Genomic DNA, 20,189 nt, shown 5'->3' with positions numbered 1-20,189 from the left:
AAAATTTAATTTTGCATTTCAGGCATGAGTGAAGAAGGCCATAGAAGTGATCCAAGACAGTAGGGTAAGATTCACATGCAGGTGTGGGAATGATTTCTTAGTAATGGCTATTACTCCCACCCACTCCTTACCAGATTGAAAACGCACTAAAGCTTTGTTATGCAAAACTCTAAGCAGGAAGACAATCAATTGAAAGGATGAATTAAATAAATGAAATTAAATACTCCACCATTGATTATTCCTGGAGCTGTTTTTTCCTGTTACTTTCTTCAGCAGTTTATGATTGATCCTTGCTTAGCTTCATAGGCACAAAGTACTTATTTTTACTAGACAGGAATATGACTCAGGAATGATGAACAGATATTGCTGCTCTCTGGGCAAAAAGAGATTAGTCTTGACCTGCCTGTAGAAAAAAATGTAAACAATGTGTTTTTCAAGGCAAACACTATTTTATAGTAACTCCTTCCCCAAAAGGAGGCAAGTCCTGTTCTCACACCATACAGTTCTGTGCCTGAATACGCACCTCTCTCCTGCAGCACAGGATATCTTGGTTTCTCCTGTATGTTGTCATGCCTTCATGTACTCAGTAGTTAAAACAATCTTCCTTACCTACTGCTCTGACAGACTTCATCTCTCCCTTTTTATCCCCATAAATGTAACCTTGGTGCCCTGAACTTCAGCATTCTTTAGGATTCTTCCTCTTATCCTTACTCAGTTTTGTTTCTCAAGTTACTTCTGTTCCTTTCACTCTAACAGCAAAGCTAGACGCACAGATAGCATTTTCACCGAATAAAAATTAGGAAATTTTGTTTGTTCACAACTGTGGGTAGACTATGGCAAGGAATGTATTATCAATACCTATTTAGGCATCATTTATGAGTACATTCCTTTGTTTCATTACAAAATAGTCTTGCACACTTATAAACTAGGTAAATGGTCTCTCTTACCATTTTAGTCCCTCAGGCTTGGTTTACATCGTTGTTCAGTGACCAGGAAACAAAAGGCATTTGAACAAAGTGTTTCCTCCCTATGAAAGGAGGGGAAACGAAGAATGTTTATCATGGCACAAGAAAAGGATTGTTCTCTCCCTCATTCACTCTGTTAACATATACATGTGCAGCAGTATACCTCATGGAAAAAAATATTTAGCTTATTTTAATTCAACAAGGGAGGTAAGATGAACATTCAGAAAAGAAAGTTTTGGGGAATACTGTTTTGTGATGGAGAAATGAACATAAGCTCTCAGGCAGGGTAGAGCTCAGTGGAAGTAACTTTCATTCCAAGATTAGTCCTGTGAATGACTGATTCTGCCCACCCTGCACCTCCCTTATGTCTGGCTCCCTGGCTCCTTTGACAGAAATTTGGCTTTCTGCACTCTTCCCACTTCCTCAACATATGTTGAGCCTTTGTTCATATCATCTGATGGACATTAACAGTATACCAGTAAACTTCTTTCTTATACATCTGTACACCCTATTTTGTCTTACAATACCTAAAAATAACATTTTAGTTTTATCCTAGCCATTAACAGTTGATGTTTTGATACCTTTCTGAACATTATTGTATTTTATTTCATCTGGTCATAATAAATGGTCAGAATTAAGTGATGTTGCAAGTGATTAACATCATATTATGTAATAATTTAGAGAACTACTGTGTTTCCTTCTATTTTGTGAAAACAAACAATACTGTATTTGTTCACAAAAGCGATAACTTGCAGCAATAGAAATACAATATAGGCATACTGCCAGAAAATTGTATCGGCAAAGAAGGCAGGCATAAGCAGAGTTTTAAAATACAAATGTTTATGCCAGTGAATGCCATGTGTCCCTTTTAAAGCATTTTTAATACAGTAACAAAACTGTTAGCATAGAAGGATAATTACAATGTTACGTCTCTTTGTTCTGAAAATAAATTGCCAATAAAGACAGACATTTGAGAACCATAAAAGGAACAGGAATGCAATTTCATTCCACACTCAAATTAATCATTTAGAGGTTCTGAGCATGTACATTATCTTTTGGTTTTGCAGGAGTATTTAATACAATGTTAAATAATAAATGTGTGGTCTTGAGAGTGCAGCTTTTGAAAGAAAAAATCACTAGAAATATCTCAGTTACGAGGAAGAATGTGCTCCTTACTATTGCATTTCAGAGCTCTTTTAGAAATTTGTTAACCTGTCATATGACCATTTACCCAGATTCATCATATTCAGTACTTACGATGACAATTTTATGCTGTAACAGCATTATTATTTCTTACCCCAATTAATCTGCATTTAACTGTTTTCTCCCACCACCTTGCCGACTGAGAAGGTCATTTTGCAGTCAGAGCCAGATATTCTCATTAGGTAACTTTCCAAAACAGGATTGTTGCAAAGAATCAGATCCTGAGGCTTACTGTGCTTTTGTAACTCTAGTAGAAGTACATGAAGCAGGGCAGTTGACACAAAGCATCTAATAGCTCTTGATGAGATGCTGAAAAATAAAAATATTAGTATGGACACCTGAAAATGCTAGGTCTCTTCAAACTTGATGGAGTCAAAAGTCCTGCAGCACCAGTGACTGGAATGCCCCCATCAAAGTCCTAGGTCAGATTTTTATTTAAACTGAACTTAAAATAAACTGGGGCTAAAAAATCCTCTCTAACAAAACAGTTGCTTTCTAAATAGAGTCAATTATTATATATCTCACAGAGAAAAAATATTTAATACTATGATTCTCAGCAATTTTCTTTCCTTTTCTTGGGAAATAAAGGGTTTTCTCCTATAGTGCTGTTTTAAAAACTAAAACAAGTTTATTTTGTAAGTTTCAATCATCCTATATTTCAGTTAATGATAGTTTTTTTGCAAAGTCTAAATTAAATTATTACTGTTAGCCAGAGTCCACTGGGATGAAAAACTACAATTTCTTCCCTCCTAGCTTCCATTTGTCCTCTTCAGATTCCTGAGGAAGAAAAGGTTCACAGACTCTTCTAAAAATAAAAAAAGTTCTGATCTCTAACAGAACTACATTTGAAAGTGAAGGATCCTTTTCTAAAAATACCCTGCTCTAACCATTTTCTGTTTGATATATTATCACAGCACTCTCCAAACTATCAAGCTGCAACAAGGTCTTTTACCATCTCATACCAACATACTCTTCACACCAATCCCTCTCCTCATCTTGCCTCATCCAGGACCTGCTCTCTCTTCTCTTGCTTCTTCCTTTCTCCTCTTCTTCGGCTGCACTCACTTTATTGGCTCTCAACCACTTAACAGAACCCACCACAGCTGCACCTGATCTACATCAGCCAGCCCACCGCCCCTGAAGCCAGCCCACAGCTGTATATTATCAATTTTAATTAACCCAGCTTCATTCCTCTACAATAGATTAGTTACAGCTAATACTCACTAGTGGAGTAATTTCAAAAGGAAGAGGTAGTTCTTGAGGCAGCCTTGACACAAAATCCGTAAGTCTTCATAATTTAAAAGTGTCTCTTTATGTAGCTTTTGGGTGCTAATTTGTGTGTTTGAGTTAAAACTGAGAATCAAAGATAACGATGTCCTCTTATAAGATAAAACAGCCTTCATGTGTATATAAAACAGCCTTCTAACAGTTACCTTGTATGCAACACAAAGATGTAGGACCATAGTGAGAAAGCACAAGCGAAAAAAAGAAAATAGTAGTCTGACTAACAGAAAATCACAGCATCAGAATTACAGAATAGTTTGGGTTGGAAGGGACTTTGAAGATCATCTGGTTCCAACTGCCATGGGCAGGGATACCTGCAAAAGCACTTTTGATGACTGTTGGTATCAGACCTGCTAAATCTTAGGTGCTGAGCAAAGGCTCCCCTCCTTTGTGCCCTTTCACTCCCTCACAGCAACTGGAGGTCATGCTTTGCAGTGTAGCTGTTGGGTCTCTGTCCCATAAGTGCACCTCAGCTGGCAGACAGAGCTGGTCAGAGAGTATCACCTGGAAGGACTTGCTTCCCTGCACCTCAAGGAGCACATGGTAGGGACTCAAGGCAGTGGAAAAGGCAATGACCACATCACTTGATGCTTTAGTTAGCTGAAAACCAAGTCAGATTTCCTATAATGTCAAATATGTGTGTTATCTGAGCATTTGGTAGGAGCCCAGAAGATAACTAAAGCCTCTGTGGTCTCTGTAATGGAATCACAGTAATAAAAATAGATACATTTACCTGTTAGTTCCACCTAATCCAAAGGAATAAATTCAGTCCATTCCAAACTCAGCAGTGGCTCTTCAAATCTCAGGAGACAACACTCCCAGCACAACCCTCTGCAGCTACCCCTGTCTGTGTCCTCTGTCTACTTTCCCCTGTCTGTATATATTGCAAATTTCCCCACGTTCACAATTTTCATGTGATTGCTGAAGTTCCTTTTCACAACTAACTTTTCCTGTTTCCGCCTTTTCTCATTTATAAGAAAGCCATCCTTGGTCATACCAAATTCAAAAGAACTACTGTACCCGTTGCTTGTCTACCAGCTGGCCTGTTTGTGTAGTTGCCTATGTCAAAAAGCCTTTTCCTAGGGTGCGGATCTTGCAAATTGCAGTCCAGGAGCCTTTACGTCCCTGCAGACTTTCATTAGTATCACCAGAATTCTGCAGGCATTAGGGTTTGTGTCTACAGGTTCGTTTACGTGACTTGGGATAAAGATTTTACTGGGTACTTAGCCACAGTCATCCTTCTAATTCAGCCTCATCTGGCTGGCCTGAACTGCATGAAAGGAAGGTTTCTTCCAGTTGAAATTTGGCAGTGATGATCAGTGATTTCTCGTAGTCCTGCATCAAAATTAATTGCATAATTTGCATCAAATCCCAAATCAAAGTGTTTCCTAGTTAAACATATGTATTTTTAACTGGCATTTGTTGGGGTGTGCCTAAGAAACAATTAGTCTTTTCTCATTCATTTATACATTACCTTCACCTAACATGTCAGTTCCCTCTCCAGGCCTGTTTGCTCTGATGGATCTCATTACCTGTTTGGCAACTTCTTAGCCACTAATTTTCCTTAATAGTGTCACAAAATTTTGGCTGTCTTCAAAGACACTCCCAATTAGGAAGTCTAAAAAAGTTTCCCATTTTTCTCTACCATTTCATTTTGTCATATGGCAGTAAAATGGTCCAGGTTTAGAATTTTCTGTCTGTGTCAATCATACATGAACTGGAAACAGGATTATCTGATACACCTCAGTCCTGGATGCAACACAAAGCAAGCATAGAACCTGTGTCAAAATCTGTATCCTGGAAGAGGCATAGGTCCCTGATTTCAAGCACCCAGCACTCGTCACTGCTGTCTCAGACCACTGTCTGAACACAGATTTTTATGTGTTGAAGCTTTCCAAAACAGAAGGGAAATATTTTCATCACTCTTTACATCTTGGAAGTTGCTCAAAAAAATTAAAGTATATTTCTTATTGTCATCTCAAATTGAAAGTGTGGTTTAGTTTTCCTGCCTCTGTTTTGACTCCACAAACTCCTATGGGGTATTTCCGCGAGCCCCACCCCCCACCCCCCCGCCCCAATATGAAGTTACAATTAATTACAATTATTGGGAAAATAATATAACAAAGCAGAACTTAAGATACCGTTATTCTGTTGTATGTATCTCTGCTGGCCCCACAGCCCTCAGAAAGCACACAGAGCCAGAGGAAGTAGGGAGAGATGCATCAAAGGTGATGAAAAGTATAGAATAGGAATTTTCTGTTCAGAAAAAAATGACTGAAGGAGACGATTGAGGGCTGTGAAGTCAGGAATACTGTGAAAAAGGTCACTACAGAATGACTTATGCATTGTGAGAACAATGCAAGGACTTGGGCATTGCAGGCAATTACCAGACAGACAAGCAAGAGGAAGTACTGCACAGTACAGATTTAAACTGTGGGACCTGTTCTGTAGGATACTGTATGGACCTGATGTACATATTGACTCAAAAAGAGATTAGATAAATGAGTTGGGTCGGACCTAGAAATGGCAATTAAACACAAAAGCCTCTAACTTAGAGAGCCTCTAAACCAGTGGTCAGTGAAACAGCAGGTTCCTTCCTACACTTCTTTTTTCTTACATATGTTCCTTAGACATTGGTACTAGCCATGTTGACAGAGAGGATATTGAATAATTGGACTTTCGTTTTTTCCTGATATGACCTTTTTTTTTTTTTTTTTTTTGTCCATATTTGACTCTGGCCTGGGACGTGAAAAAAGCAGTCTGATTATTACTCTGTGGGTGCTGGAAACCAGAGCTTGTGTGACTTACCCAGCAAGGCAGATTCAGCTCTTTAAAGATACACCTTTTGTTTTCTCACTCTGAAGACTTCATCCATTATAAGTTTTATTTGACTTTTTGCAAAAGTCTGAGTGGCTTATATCAAAGTTGGGTTTCATTATTCCAGTTAAACAGCTTAACATTGTGTTAAGCCGTTTGTCTTTAATCCTGTTTAGGAATAGTTACCTGTTCCCTAAGAACAATATTCTAACTATCTTTTTAGCTTAATTCTAAATGATTTTAAAGTAAATAGGTGCATAACTCAGCTGATTTCTATGCTTACCTGACATACTTCTATGAAACCTCAAATGTAATGTTTATCTAGAGAGGTTCGTGGAGTAACTCCATATTTGCACAGATGTAATCAAAGCCAGGAGGTGGCCTCATGTCTTTAGTCGACATTGGCACCAACAGTTTAACTGTGCAGACTGTATCTTTCTGTTACGTGTCACATTGCACAGAGTAGAATAAGGTTTAAATTCAGATTTAAAACATTCTCTAAATATTTACAGGAAAAAAATGTTCTCATATGGTCGTTTGTCATATTTGTGCTTAGAGAACATTTCTCCTTCTTTTTCATGCGTACAGGACTGAACTCATCTATATATTAAATGACTCTGAATCTAAAGACATTCCCCAAACTATATACAAAGATATTGAGATTATTAAACATGGTGGGACTGTATGCGAGCAGGCTATAGAGAAAATCAGAAGACGTTTATTAACTAAACTATATTAAAATACTAACTAAAGGCCCACATTGTGAAATTAAGAAAAGAGTCAACTATCCTTGACGCACTACATAATAGGCAGACGTAAAAAAATTGTATTCAAATAACTCATTTGCATCAGTGAGTTGCTTCTATTCTAATTGAATTTTGTAGAGCTCTCTAAACAAGAATGCTGGTGCAGAATCCTGATGAAAGTCTGACATTTGTTAAATCCACAAAAGATTATTTTAGAAAGTAACAATAGCCAGTATTCATACAGAAGAGAAAAAAAAGGAATTTTAATTAACAAAATGTGTATTTTATTTTGTGTCTGAAACAAAAGGAACAGGGTGGGGGGGGGGAAGAAATAAGCAAAGAATTATTGGCTTGACTTTTAGGGTTCTGAGAACCCAGAGTTCCTGACAGACCCCTCCAAAAGAAGTGGGAGGGAGAGTTTCTCAGCTTCTCTGCAAATAGCTTATGTTCTATTCAGCTGAAATTTGTAGAGAAAGACTTAACAATCATATATTCTTTATAAAAACTCAGTTGTATTGATTATGTAGGGGTTATTTTTAACATATTTATACACAAGATTATTTCAAATTAAATGTACGTTGTCTGGCAAACAGATACGGCAAACAGATGGGCTGTTGTCTCCTGATTGTTGTTCTCAGTCCATCATCAACTCCTACACTTTCTGCAGTATAAAAACATAAAAATATGATATAGATGCCAGTGTGTGTGAATAAACACAAGACAGCATTTTTTGTATGTCTGTCTGTGTGTATTTTTATATATTAATTTAAATACACATATGCATATAGACAGACACAGAAATGTGTGCTACAAAGGAGCAGTCACAGCGTAGCTTGGCATCTCCGTCTGCACTGGGAGGTAGGAGGCCACCTGTCCAATCTGTCTGTAAACTGGCCCTTGGGCTTCTGGGCAGGTGAGTCAGAAGTTGTATGTTGTACCACTGTGCACTCTGTTGAGATCAATCTTGATGTGCTTGTATTATACTAGTCCAAAAAGGTTTGAGAACCTCCCTTACATAACTGACAGCCACCAGCAGTATCGGTCATTGGGGATTCTGACATCTTCTAGGTTTGGTTCTATTCTTTTTGTAGCTGTACGTAGTTACTGGCTGAGTCAATAGGTTTTCTATTTTCAGTTGACATTGATTGTTCACATCTCCAGGGCCGAACATTCATTCATTTTCCATAGTTGGTACTCTGGCATTGCAATCTGCTACAATCAGATTTTTTCAAATTTTTGTCCATTGACTACTAAGGGAGCTTAGGCAGCTGGCTTCAAGTAGGCTCCTGCTTTCAATGTGCAGAAGAGAAATGAGATGAATCTTGGTCTATGTCAGTGCCACACAGCAAGGCAGGGTCACAAATACCTGAGCTGACTCCAGATAAACAAGTGACATATTATGCAAAACTATTTAGCATGGCCAAACCCAGCACTGATGTAGTTTCCAGTACCCAAGCTGGGGCTAAAGTACCAGCTGTGTTGTGCTGTGTAAGTAAACATGTTATGTCACACCGCATGGACTGTTCAGATCTTTTATTTTCTTTCTTTCTTTTTCTTCCTTTCTTTCTTTCTTTCTTTCTTTCCTTTTCTTTCTTCATTTCTCTTTCTTTTCTTTCCTTCCTTCTTTCCTTCTTTCTTTCTTTCTTTCCTTCCTTCTTTCTTTGCTTTCTTCCTTTCTTCCTCATTCTTCCTTTCTTTTCTTTCTTTCTTTCTTTCTTTCTTTCTTTCTTTCTTTTCTTTTCTCTTTCCTTCCTTCTTTCCTTCTTTCTTTCTTTCTTTCTTTCTTTCTCTTTCTTCCTTTCTTTCTTTCTTACTTTCTTCCTCTTTCTTTCTTTCTTTCTTTCTTTCATTAGAAACTCTCTTTTCTTCTCTAACCCAGAGAAACACCTTTGCATTTAGATGAGTCATTTACCACTAGCAATGGGGGCTGCCATGACCCTTGAAAAAGAATGCAGTTACTGCATTTTTTACTGTTTGTACTACAATTCTTTGTTAGAATGATACTGGTGGTGTTTTTTTATATAAAATAGCTAATACAAGGAAATAAAGAAAAAGGCACACATTTCACTTTCTGCCGAGGAAATCATAGTCCTCACTTCAGTAAGCCAATCTGAATTTACACTAGTGAAATGGAAACTGATAGAAACTATATCTTAATATTTATAGGTAGGCAAAAATTAGTAGGAATATTATTGCTAATACCTTTGAAACAGTGTATGCTGATGGAGATTGTCCAGATGGCAGGAATTTTTTGCTTCTGACTTACTGGGGATGGTGTAAATCTGGTTCCATTTCTTTCTGTTCTGCAGTCTGTGCCTTTCAGACCATAAACTCTTTTAGGCATGCACTCAAACTATGAGTTCATACAGTGCTTTCTATATTCAGGCCCAAGCTTTCTTGGTCTTCTAGCATTATCATTATGCAAACTTTGACTAAATATGACAACAAAAAGTAGCCAGCTGAAGCTATAGGACCAACATTTTGAAATACAGACAAATAGCAAATAGAGCACAATCATAGGAAAATTGATCAAAATTGGGAATATTATTCACAGATCCATGCTTTTTGGTGGTTTTGTAGATGAGCAAAGGTGGCTTGACGTTGACTTCAATGATGCCTCTCCCACCTCCCTTATTTTCAGCCATTTACACTTTAGGTGACAGCCTTAATTATACCTGAAAAATAGTCAACCACATATCTGAGAGAGCTCTGGAAAGTATGATATTTTTAGATCATCTTGGATGGGACATCATACCAGCTGGAGAAGTAAATCTTATTTCTTAAAGGCAAATGTAAGTAAAGAAGCTAAAGTTGTTCAGCATTTTGCAGGATCCAATGCAGCTCATGCACGTTGCCAAATATATATCAGCACATCTGGTTTGTAATCAATATTAGCTAGTACTACTGCTAGTAGTAACAACAGTAATAGTAGCAATGGCATACTAGTCTATGGAATTATACTGCTTTCTGTTTGTTAATCTCAGTCCTCAAATATTAAAATGTGAAAAGATATCCAGTGAGGCATTACATGTAATCCTATGTGAGTGAAAAGTTTCTAAGAGTTCCAGGTTATGCACACCTATTAAAACTTCACATATGATGTTTTGAATCACATTTGAACTCATTATAAGTTATAGCATGGCTGGTTGGCTTTTAAACAGGTTTCAATCAGCTAACATTTCATAAGTTACTTGTAGCATAGTGACTGAAGCCAAATAAGTTGTTTTGCAAGCTAACTTCATATTCCATGTCCAGTGGGCACAGTTACCCAAATCCATACTGTGATACTCGCCTAACCTCCAAAACAGGCTTTTGGAAATAATTTCTGGCCCATTTTAACTCTTGAACCAGGACTTTATTGGAGATGCTCTAGAACTTCAAACCAATGCTGTGCAGGAGACTCTCCTAAAAATGTAGCAGTGAAATGATCTAGTTCCTGTGCACCAGAATGTGTCTTGATATTGTGATTGCTCATGTAGACACAGCTGTGGATTACCAGAATGAAAACAAATAAAAGAGAAAAACAAAATTGGTTTTGAGCAGCAATGACATTTTGGGATTCACTGATTGTATGATCATGGCTGAAGAGACACTACTATGACCCAAACACCATGGAAATGAGCACAGTGTAATGACACATTCCTCTGCCAGCAATACAAACAGTGTGAAAACTTACAAAATAAAATTGAAATTTGTGATTTTGTCAGTTAAACATGACATCAGTAGATAAAAGTATATGTCTTTCCTCTCTGTCATTTAGACTTTGCTTGGAGAGTATTTTAATTGTTATTTCTGGATGGATCCCAGTGCCCACCAATTGACTCAGATTCTAGTCAGTGAGTTTATAGCTGACCTTTAAAATTAAGGTGTTTCATTAGTGAACTGAATTCTCTAAATATGGTCCCCTTGTAAAATCCTCATTAAGACTTAAAGTATTCACACCACATATATCTGCACCCATAAGAAGTGACATTCATGTCCTCATAAAATAATGTGGCTTCCACTGGCGTTCTGGCACTTTCAGGCATTCAGAGATTCCTACCTGCCAGGTAGCACTAACCATAAGGATGTGAGTGGAAGCTAGGCTGGCTGACTAGTGGAGCTGGTTACCAGTGGATTACACAGTACAGGCAATTTGAAAGAGATTGATTTTCAAAACAGATGTGGCAAGTCTCTGCAGGGCTTTGGATAGCAGAAGAAGCCTCAGAAAACCACTGTTTGGTTGTTCTGCACTGAAATAATGCACAGGACTGTAGCATGGAGTTTCCAATAAATTAGTCTGTGGTCTCAAGAAAAACAGATAACCTAATAGGCACAGATTTGCAAAATCATCCCCACTTAGTATACATTATTATTCTAGAGGTTATGCCAAAATTGTGTTACAGACTTAGAAGACAAATGTCTTTTTACAGAGCTGATGTTTGGACTCACCAAAACTTTCACCACTCGATGATAAAGCAATACTCTTATCTGGCAAACATATTGAACCGGAACTGCATGTAGCAGCAATGCCTCACAACATATGTACTCTCTAGACATTGCAGTCCTTGAGTGCAGACAACAGTGCGTGGCAGGTACATACCTTGCTTTCCATCATGTTTTCATTTGTCATTTTCACAGGTTGTTTGCAAAACACGTTTCATCTCAGTAGGGATTGGTTTTTGGTGGGGGTTTTTTCTACTTTTTTTTTTTTTTTTAAAAAAATACAGGCATAAAGATCATAGGGTGCTTTTCCACAGTGTGTCTTCTTAAGTAATACCAGCAGACCACTGTATCGACGCAGGTGCATTGACTGGGTGCGTTCCTTGTGCAGTACAGTGTGCTCCACAGGCTGCTAAAGTACCAGCAGTTCTGTACTGCCTCTGTCCCTTCTGTACTGAAGACTGAACTATAGAGGGAAACAAATCACGTTTCATGAAGTGACAGTTTCAGAAACTAATTATATTATCCCCATCTAAGAAACTTTCAGTAGATTACACAGGCAGCTGAAATAATAAGATTTGAGAGTATACATGAATAACTGCAGCTTGTTTCTAAGCTGATGGATCTGATGAATTATAAAGAAGGTTAGTTACTCTCAGAGACAGAAAGATGGATTAGGATCTAGAGAGAGCAGATAGCCTCTGTGCAATTAGAAAAAAAAGAAAAAAAACCACTTGGGTTTGTTTTTTTTACAGCTTGATATTGTTTCTTTCTCAAAACCCCCTTTTCCTTAGAAGAGCATGTATATTTTTATTTCTGTACTCTTTTTCTCACACCCTGATAAAGCATTATGAACTAACATATTTTCCTGTGCTGTAAGACACCTTGTGGTTTGCAGATTGCCTTGTGATCACGAAGGTGTGAAATTATTCTAATCAAAATGGAAATACTCAGCTGTATAAAGCTTTTATGCTCCAATTCTGACCTCAGTCACTTGTGCGCTAGCTACACTGCATTGCTGCCTGCTAGCCCATTAACAACTCCCATTGTCATTTAGAAAAATTATGACTTTATTTTGGTTTTGTGGTTTTATGGTAAACATTGCAGGGGAAAGCTGAATATATTTTATTTAAATAAGAAAAGGCAGCTTTTACATGTGAATAATACTAGCATTAAAGCAAATGAGACTTACTTCTGTAGATTTTCTTCATGTTCATTGAAGAAGGCATAATACAGAAGAGAATGCCAACTGCAGGACAGGCAACCCTACTACATTTTTTTAAGAAACTAAAACTGGTATGTCCATGGCTCTAAAAGAATCCTATGTTTCCAGGAAGAAAAATCTTACTGCTTTTCCAATTCTACCTTATAAAACATTTTTTATGCTAATATTTCTCAATTTCATTTTATGAAATTGAAATCTGTGGTTTTGGAAGAGACCTAATGAAGCAATTTCTTTCAGCTCTTCAAATCTGTCTTGTCTGAAAATGTGCAGATCTTTGAAATGATTCCTGCAAGGGCTAAATTACTTGCAGGTAGAGTTGCACTGGCACAGGCTGCCAAGACATTTGGAACAGTGGGAGCATTTTTCCAGTGGAGGAATACTGGAATTGGGTACCAGCAAATTAGTCCCAATGTGGACATGCAAAACAAGCGGTTCTAGGAGAATCCTGTTTTGCTGATACAACCGTACTTGCACTAACAGCTAGGGAATTCTCACAGAACAGTTGTGTCAGTCAGCAAAGCTATTTTGGTAGAAATCTGTACTGTGTACCTAGATTGAGATTTGGGGTGGAGTTGTCCTTAAAGTAGAAAATGCCAAAAGGATTGGGGGAATGGAAAAATATACTACTACCACGTAAGCAGATGGAAAAGTGTGGTTACATTCTCTGTGACTGCTTAGTAGGGAATGCTCAGAAAATCCAAAATCTATTGATAAAAAAAAAAAAAATAGAATTGAGAAAACATAGAAAATAGAATTTAGAAACAATGTAGATCATTATGCCATGAAACTTCAAGAAGAGCTGGAGTTTAATGCTGCATGGATTGGGAGCCATTGCCCTGGGACAATGATCATGTTAGTCATGATCAGAAAAATACTAAAGCAAGAATAGTGAATTGTTATATGATGGGAAACAGTAAAAACAGTCATTACTTTGTGAAAGACCTTGTAGCTTTCTGGAATCTGCCCCTTCCAAGTGCTTGGCTGGAGTTGGCACATGCCCCTGTATGTAGGCATAGGGACAGCCAGCACTGTCCTAACATTTAGCAAATTACAGTAAGTAATGGCTTGTTACTGCTTGTTACAAGTTTTCATACATAAACACTATTTTACACTGACTGGGCAGTACTTTTATTGATCTTTTCAGTGATTTGTTTTAGCTTTCTAAAAAAAAAAAAAAAAAAGAGGGGAAAAAAAAAGGTTATTTCAGTAATAACTGCAGTCTTACCTCCCGGTGATACTTAACCTGGACAAAATCCTGGAAATTCCTTGAATAATAACTTATTTGAAGAATAACATTCCCTCCATGTAATACTGGTGATACTTATTTTCCCTTTTCTATCTTCCCATAATTAGATAAATGCTGAGTTTTCAATCGGGTTTTTTTTTGAACAGTGAGATACTTCAGCTAGCTCTTTTTCTGAGCCCCTTGATGTTTATCAAGTGTTTCTTTTGATGTGTGTTGGCTGTCTCTGTTTAAGGAAGGCTGAGGGTAGGAGAGGAAGGCAAAACTCAGTTAAATAAAGCATGGTCTAGATGGCACCTCAGTGGGAGGTGTGTGGGACTGTCCCTCGCATTACAAGAGGACACCATTTGCCCTTCTTGTAGTGACACATTGCACAAAGATTTCTCCTATGTGGAAAGTCATTGAAGGGATTGAATTATACTTGTAGTATATTATGCCTCATAGTTGACAGATGTAGTGCAAGTTAAAGATAATTAACCTCTGTAGAAAGCTAGGCAACTGAATTGTCTTTTCCAAAGACAACCATGACGGAAATAAATTCATCTGTATCAAAGAAATCTGTGGGCAATGATTGACAGAAAAGCAGAAAAGATGCCAAAGAAAAGGGCAATAACTCCATTCCAGTCCCACTCCCAGAATACCTTCCTCAGCTGCGGGTTTAAAAGGGGGTGTTCATAAAACTTTAGATCACCTTTCCATGGTGTCTGTGCTGGAGAATTCTCTCCAAAATGTGTACAAGGCCTTAAGAATCCCTTTACAGTAATGTGTGCTCTTACCTTATGCTCAGGAGCCAGAGCAGGCTTTAGGAGATAATCCATAACATAGGCAATAATAAAAAATATATCTGCACAAATAATTTTGTGTTCTTCAAGTCCAGGAAATTATGACCTCTGGGTTCAGTACACAGAAGTAGCAAGAGGAAGTAAATAAACTTTTTTTTCTTCTCTCTCCACCCCACCCCACCCCACCACCCCCCCCCGAAGAAAGGTATGTTTTCATGAAGGAATCATCAAATCACTATTTCTTCAAAACAATCCCATTTAAAGTGCATTCCCATTTACAGTGTAATAATTTGTGTTTACTGGGAGCAGACTTGCTGAAGTATACCCAGTTACAATCTAAACATGGATAAAGATGAACAATAAGTTAATTTCCATATTAATGTTTTTTAATTACCACACATACTATATCTATATAAGCATGTTTACTAAATTCACAATCCTGTTATTGTCTGGTTGCATTTAGTGCAGGTTGGCACTGAAGATCCAGTGCCACAACTTCATGTTAATGATGGTTTTTAGTATTTTTCAGGCAATACAACTAGTAAGCAATTGCTTTCCTAGTTTGGTGGATGAGCCACCCAAATATTTCATATTATATCCAACTCTACAAATAGAATTGCCTCAGGACGGTACATACATTTATAGCAGATGTTTGACCTTGTTCTGCTTGGCCTGGATTCTTACAACATAGTGTTCTTTCAGCAAACTATCAGAAAATGTTAAAGAAATATGATACCTGTGAGTCTCGTGCTTTGGCTTGATATTTAGCATTGAGATGGGAGTTTGGATGCAATTCCTTTAACAGAAATTTGATTCACTTGCAATTGGTAACACAAATCGATGAGTAGCAGTTAAAATGCTAAGAATCAGCAAAACAACTGGAGACGTTGTCAATGTCAGGGTAGTAAACTTGTTTTCTGCAGTCAAGGCATGTGCCTACATTTTCGTCAATTAGATTATTTGTATAATGCAATCATTAGCAACTGTTCTAGGCGAGCCTCCCCAAATCCCAGAATCCTGACGATATATGGATTTCTCTGTTCTCTGTCTTTTTCATTCTTCCCTTTAAACCTTTATTTTAAAGAAAGAGAACAGGAGAGAGAAGCTTATTGAGGAAGCTTGGACAGGATCGTGACCCAGTGCTTTGTCACAGATTTGCTGAATAGGTGTTTTGTATCGCAACCTCTATTTGGGGTAATTTGGAATTAACTTCAGCTTGTGGAATATTTAAAGTGATTTTCTTGGTTGAGGCTGATTTTATCAATGCCAGTAACAGGATTTTCTATATCCTGTGCAACACTAGCGAAACCATCAAATTGTTATAATTGCTGTGGATGCCAGGTCTTGTTCAATGCTGAGGGGTGGAGAGAGGTGGGGGTCCTGGCACTGTGGCACAGCCTTCAGGGCATAGCCAAATTCCCACTGAGACCACACATCACCAGTGAAGTGCCCCATTAGTGTCCTGTTTGGTGCAGCACGTTGACCACCCCATGATGGCCGTGTCACGGCAGGACGTCAGGCCTCTATGTCACAGGGAGACTCCCAGTTTCTGCTGAGGTCAGAGCATAGGAAGAGGTGGCGGAGGTGCTCGCCCTCTTATGTGGGAAGGGAAACAAGAGCAGACTGCTTGAAAGGTTGCTGGCTTCTAAGCAGGTGTTACTTATTCCACAAGGGATACTTCTAAAGGGAGTACTTACAGAAGGAGTATTTCTAAATGGGAGTGAAAGTGATGTTACAAATGAGTTGCTACTCTGAATAAGCATTCTATAGTTTGTATTTTTCTAAATACCTCCAAGTCATCCAGCTGTTGTTTTACCTTTCTCTGCATCCTCAACTTCTTTTTCAGTTTCATTCAGCTGTTTTCATGAAACTCATCAGTAGTTCAGCTAAAATGTAATGAACATGAATTTATTTTTTTTGCATCCAACTTCTGAAAAGCAGCCATGAATTATTATTTAATCAAGCCACTGACATTTACTTTTCTGCCATATCTTACACTGATAAATATGTTGAAGGCTGTTATTTTGTCTGCTTTAGTGTTTATAGATAGAAAATACTATAGTCATCAAGTCTTTTAAAGATATCTTTAGCAATTACTTCAACATGTTTTATTGTTTTTGCCAGTTACATGATGATCCTATATTACAGATTTATTATTATTGCTATCATTATAATTTTTCTCAGAGCTCTTTGCTTTATAGTCTTTTAGTATCGTCTTTTTACAGTAAACTGTAAACAGAAAAAGTTCACTCTGCAACTTGAATATACTTTAGTATGACACAGTGCTGGTACAAATGCAAAGGGTAGTTTGAGAGGAATTGCTACCATTATTGCAGGCTAAGCAGGTGTCCACCTCCAAGCAGCGTGGCTCAGCAGGTCCCTGTGATCATGGCCTGCCTATGGTCCTGCTCGTGGCATGGGAGGGAGGTGTTTGTATGTCTCGGCAGCTCACCTTCTCCGTAACCTGCAAAGAGTCACGGATACATTGGAAGGTGACAAAATTTGGCATGTGGCCAGAGAAACATGAACTGACATAGAATGACCAGCTAAATACGCATTTTGGAGTATGACCTGAAAGAGATGTCTGAATGATGTCAAAGCCTAGACAATTGCCCTGGACATAACTTTTAGCTAGTGCAGAGGAGGAGAGGATTCATATTGTTCTAAAATAAGTGCCACAGGAAACATATTTTATTAGGAATACGAGATTATACTTATCTAGAAATTAAAATATTGTGCATATTGTAAATATAACTGTCAAAACTCACTGTTTCCCCATAGATCGAGTGATGATGGGTTCCATCCCTGAGTGCTGAAGTTCTGATTAGTTTTCATTCCTTAGCAAAGCATGAGAGTACTAGTGCTGGCTGTTTATAATCTTTTATTATTATCCAGGCACAAATATTACTTTCCAAATATCAACTTAATGAAATATGTTCCAGGGGTGTGACTATACATGTTCTTCATGGGGAGTTTCAGATGGCTTCAAACTGGCATTCTGTCTCCAAAGTCTGTCAGATCACACCCTAAATATCGTTTACCATTATTTTGGGGGATTTAAAGACCTTTGAAAGAAAACTGAAAATAGTACCACAGTTACTAACACCACTGTTTGAAGGACCATTAAGAAAACAACAGCCATGTGCAAGGTTTGATATTGCTTTTGCACTGTCATGAACTATAGGGGAATAAGTTACTGATGCTGCAAAAGACTGTTACAGTAGCTAGTTCCTCTTCTTAATTATATCCAGTGCTTTCCTAATTATTTTTTTTTTTTTTTGGGGGGGGATGCCAAATGCTATACGCTCCATTAATATAATGTACTGGATAAACAGAAAAGAAAGGTAATGTTAAGCAGTGGTGTGGAACATAGAAAAGTAAAACTGAAATTTTTTTTAAGAAAAGTGTTGTAGCTATGAGCAAATCCTGTGCATTCAGAAAGGATACACCTACATTTGCTAAGCAGGCAGGTGTGCTTCAGAGAAAAACAGCTTGGCTTGATGTAGAGGACAGATGAAGGATTAACCCGTGGCTTGTGGGGCCGATTCCATCACCGGGAGCAGAAGCAATGGGCACAAAGTGAAACACAGGAGGCCCCCTCTGAACATCTGGGAAAATTTCCTCACTGTGAGGGTGAGCGAGCACAGGTTGCCCAGAGAGGCTGTGGAGCCTCCAGCCTTGGAGACACTCAGAGCCGTCTGGACACAGGGGGTGCAGCCCGCCCTACCCAGGTGACCCCGCCTGAGCAGAGGCATTGGACCAGATAACCTCCAGAGGCCCCTTCCCACCTCAGCCCCCCCTGTGGCTGCGTGATTCACTCCTCCTCCGTACGGCCACCGCCAGAGAGCGGACACTTGCCCGCCGGCTGCAGGCGTGTCACGCCGGCCGGGCGTGCTAGCAGTGGTCACCGGCCTCAGCCGCCCCGCCGAGCCACCCCTCCCGCCGCCTTCCCCCCGCGGGCAGCGTCCCTCGGATCCCCGGCCGTGCCCTGCCGCGCCGGGGCCACCCCTCGGCCCCGCGGCGAGCGGGCGGGGAGGAACGAAGTTTGCGGGCGGTGCCTGCGGGGCGGCCCGCCGCTACCGGCCGGCGCCGTTTCCCGGTCCTCCCTGCGGCGCGGCCGGTATTTACAGCCGCCCGCGGTGGGGCCGCCCCGCCGGCGAGGCTCGCACCACGGGCGCCCCCCGCCCCTCGCCACCGGCTGACGGGTCACCCCGCTGATAGGCGGCCCCGTGCTGGCTGCGGCGGCCCGCCCCGCCGTGAGCAAGCGGCGCCGGCAGAGCAGGGCACGGCGGGGCAGAGCCGAGCTCCGCGGCGCGCAGTCCCCCAGCGCTCTCCGCCGCCCGCTGTCCCCCGCGGCACGGAGCGCCCGCGGAGGGCTCCGCTCCGCGCCCCGCCGCTGCCCCGCGCCGCGCCGCGCCGCCCGCCGCCAAGACGCCGCGCTTCTTGTACCGCGCCAAAGGCGGGTGCCGCTCGGCCAAGATGGGGCGGCAGACGGCGGCCGGCGGTCGCGCCATGCAGCGGTCGCAGAGCCGGAGCAGCCTGTCCGCCTCCTTCGAGGCGCTGGCCGTCTACTTCCCCTGCATGAACTCCCTGGAGGAGGAGGACGGAGGTGAGGGGCCGGGGCCGGCAGGTGTGCGCGGGGTGGGCCCCCGCCCGCCGTCCCGTGGGGGTCCGGGCGGCCGTCGGGGCGGGGGCGGTCCCGGCAGCGGCCCCCGCCGGGAAGGGCCGGGGGTCGGGCGGGCGGCGGAGCGGGGCGCGGGGCTCGGTGCGGGGACCTGGCTCCCGGAGAGGCACCTGTGCTGAGAGAGGGGCTGGTGACACGGGGCTGGCCGGCGGGGGGCGAGGTGTGATTTAGGTGATCTTCGTCGTCCTATTGGAAATGAAGTTATTAGCTGAGCTTTGTTGGGGGGGGGGGGAAATGTCGTTGAAAATGGGGGCTTCCCACCTTCTGCTCATTGCTGCACTTCCTCAGGGGTGGCTTTCCGACACTACATGGCTTTGCTCAGGTATCCCATGTCTGTCGTTACAACATAATTTACAGAGAATGCCCGATCTGAACAATTAAACACTGTCTCTGATTAACTTTTTCTTCGGAACAGCAGTGTAGGCAGAAGGCGGTGTGTACAGGTGTACCTTGCAGGTCTCACTCTGTTACTCGCTGGTAAACTGTGTGTAATTTTCATATATTTATTGCAGGACCATAACTTTACAGAACAAAGAAAAGAAGTGCAATGGGTTTTCTCTATAACCGTGGCAAAAAAGCCCAAGAAACAACAACAAAAAACACCAAAAAACTCACCAAAACCCCCTAAGGTAGCTATCAAAAAAACCTGGAAAATAGAAAGTTCCAGTTGCTATTCAGGATGTGTGTAACAAATGTACATGTCGAGTTGCATGGCACCAGACCCTACCCAGGACAGAACAAGTGTTTCATGAGTTTGTTTTGAAAACACCGGTTTCATAAAGAAAATTATCTTGTGGTTTAAATATGTTTACATATGG

General features: G+C 40.4%; 1 protein-coding gene across 47 annotated transcripts in view; it reads left to right on the top strand.

Moving 5' to 3' along the window:
• RIMS2 (regulating synaptic membrane exocytosis 2) overlaps positions 1-20,189 on the top strand; it is a 511,335-nt gene that overhangs the window by 465,454 nt on the left and 25,692 nt on the right. Inside the window, exon 1 of one of the 47 annotated variants that reach the window (XM_080378009.1) lies at positions 1,301-19,296. The exons of the other annotated variants lie outside the window; for them this stretch is intronic. Coding sequence (XP_080234135.1) covers positions 19,167-19,296 — 130 coding nt within the window. The 5' untranslated portion in view covers positions 1,301-19,166. Of the gene's footprint in view, positions 1-1,300; positions 19,297-20,189 lie in introns of those variants that run through there. 47 annotated transcript variants of the gene reach the window in all.

Source organism: Falco punctatus (assembly GCF_963210335.1).
Source record: "Falco punctatus genome assembly, chromosome: 3".
Lineage (NCBI taxonomy): Eukaryota > Metazoa > Chordata > Aves > Falconiformes > Falconidae > Falco > Falco punctatus.
This window is presented reverse-complemented; position numbering and strand designations above follow the sequence as displayed.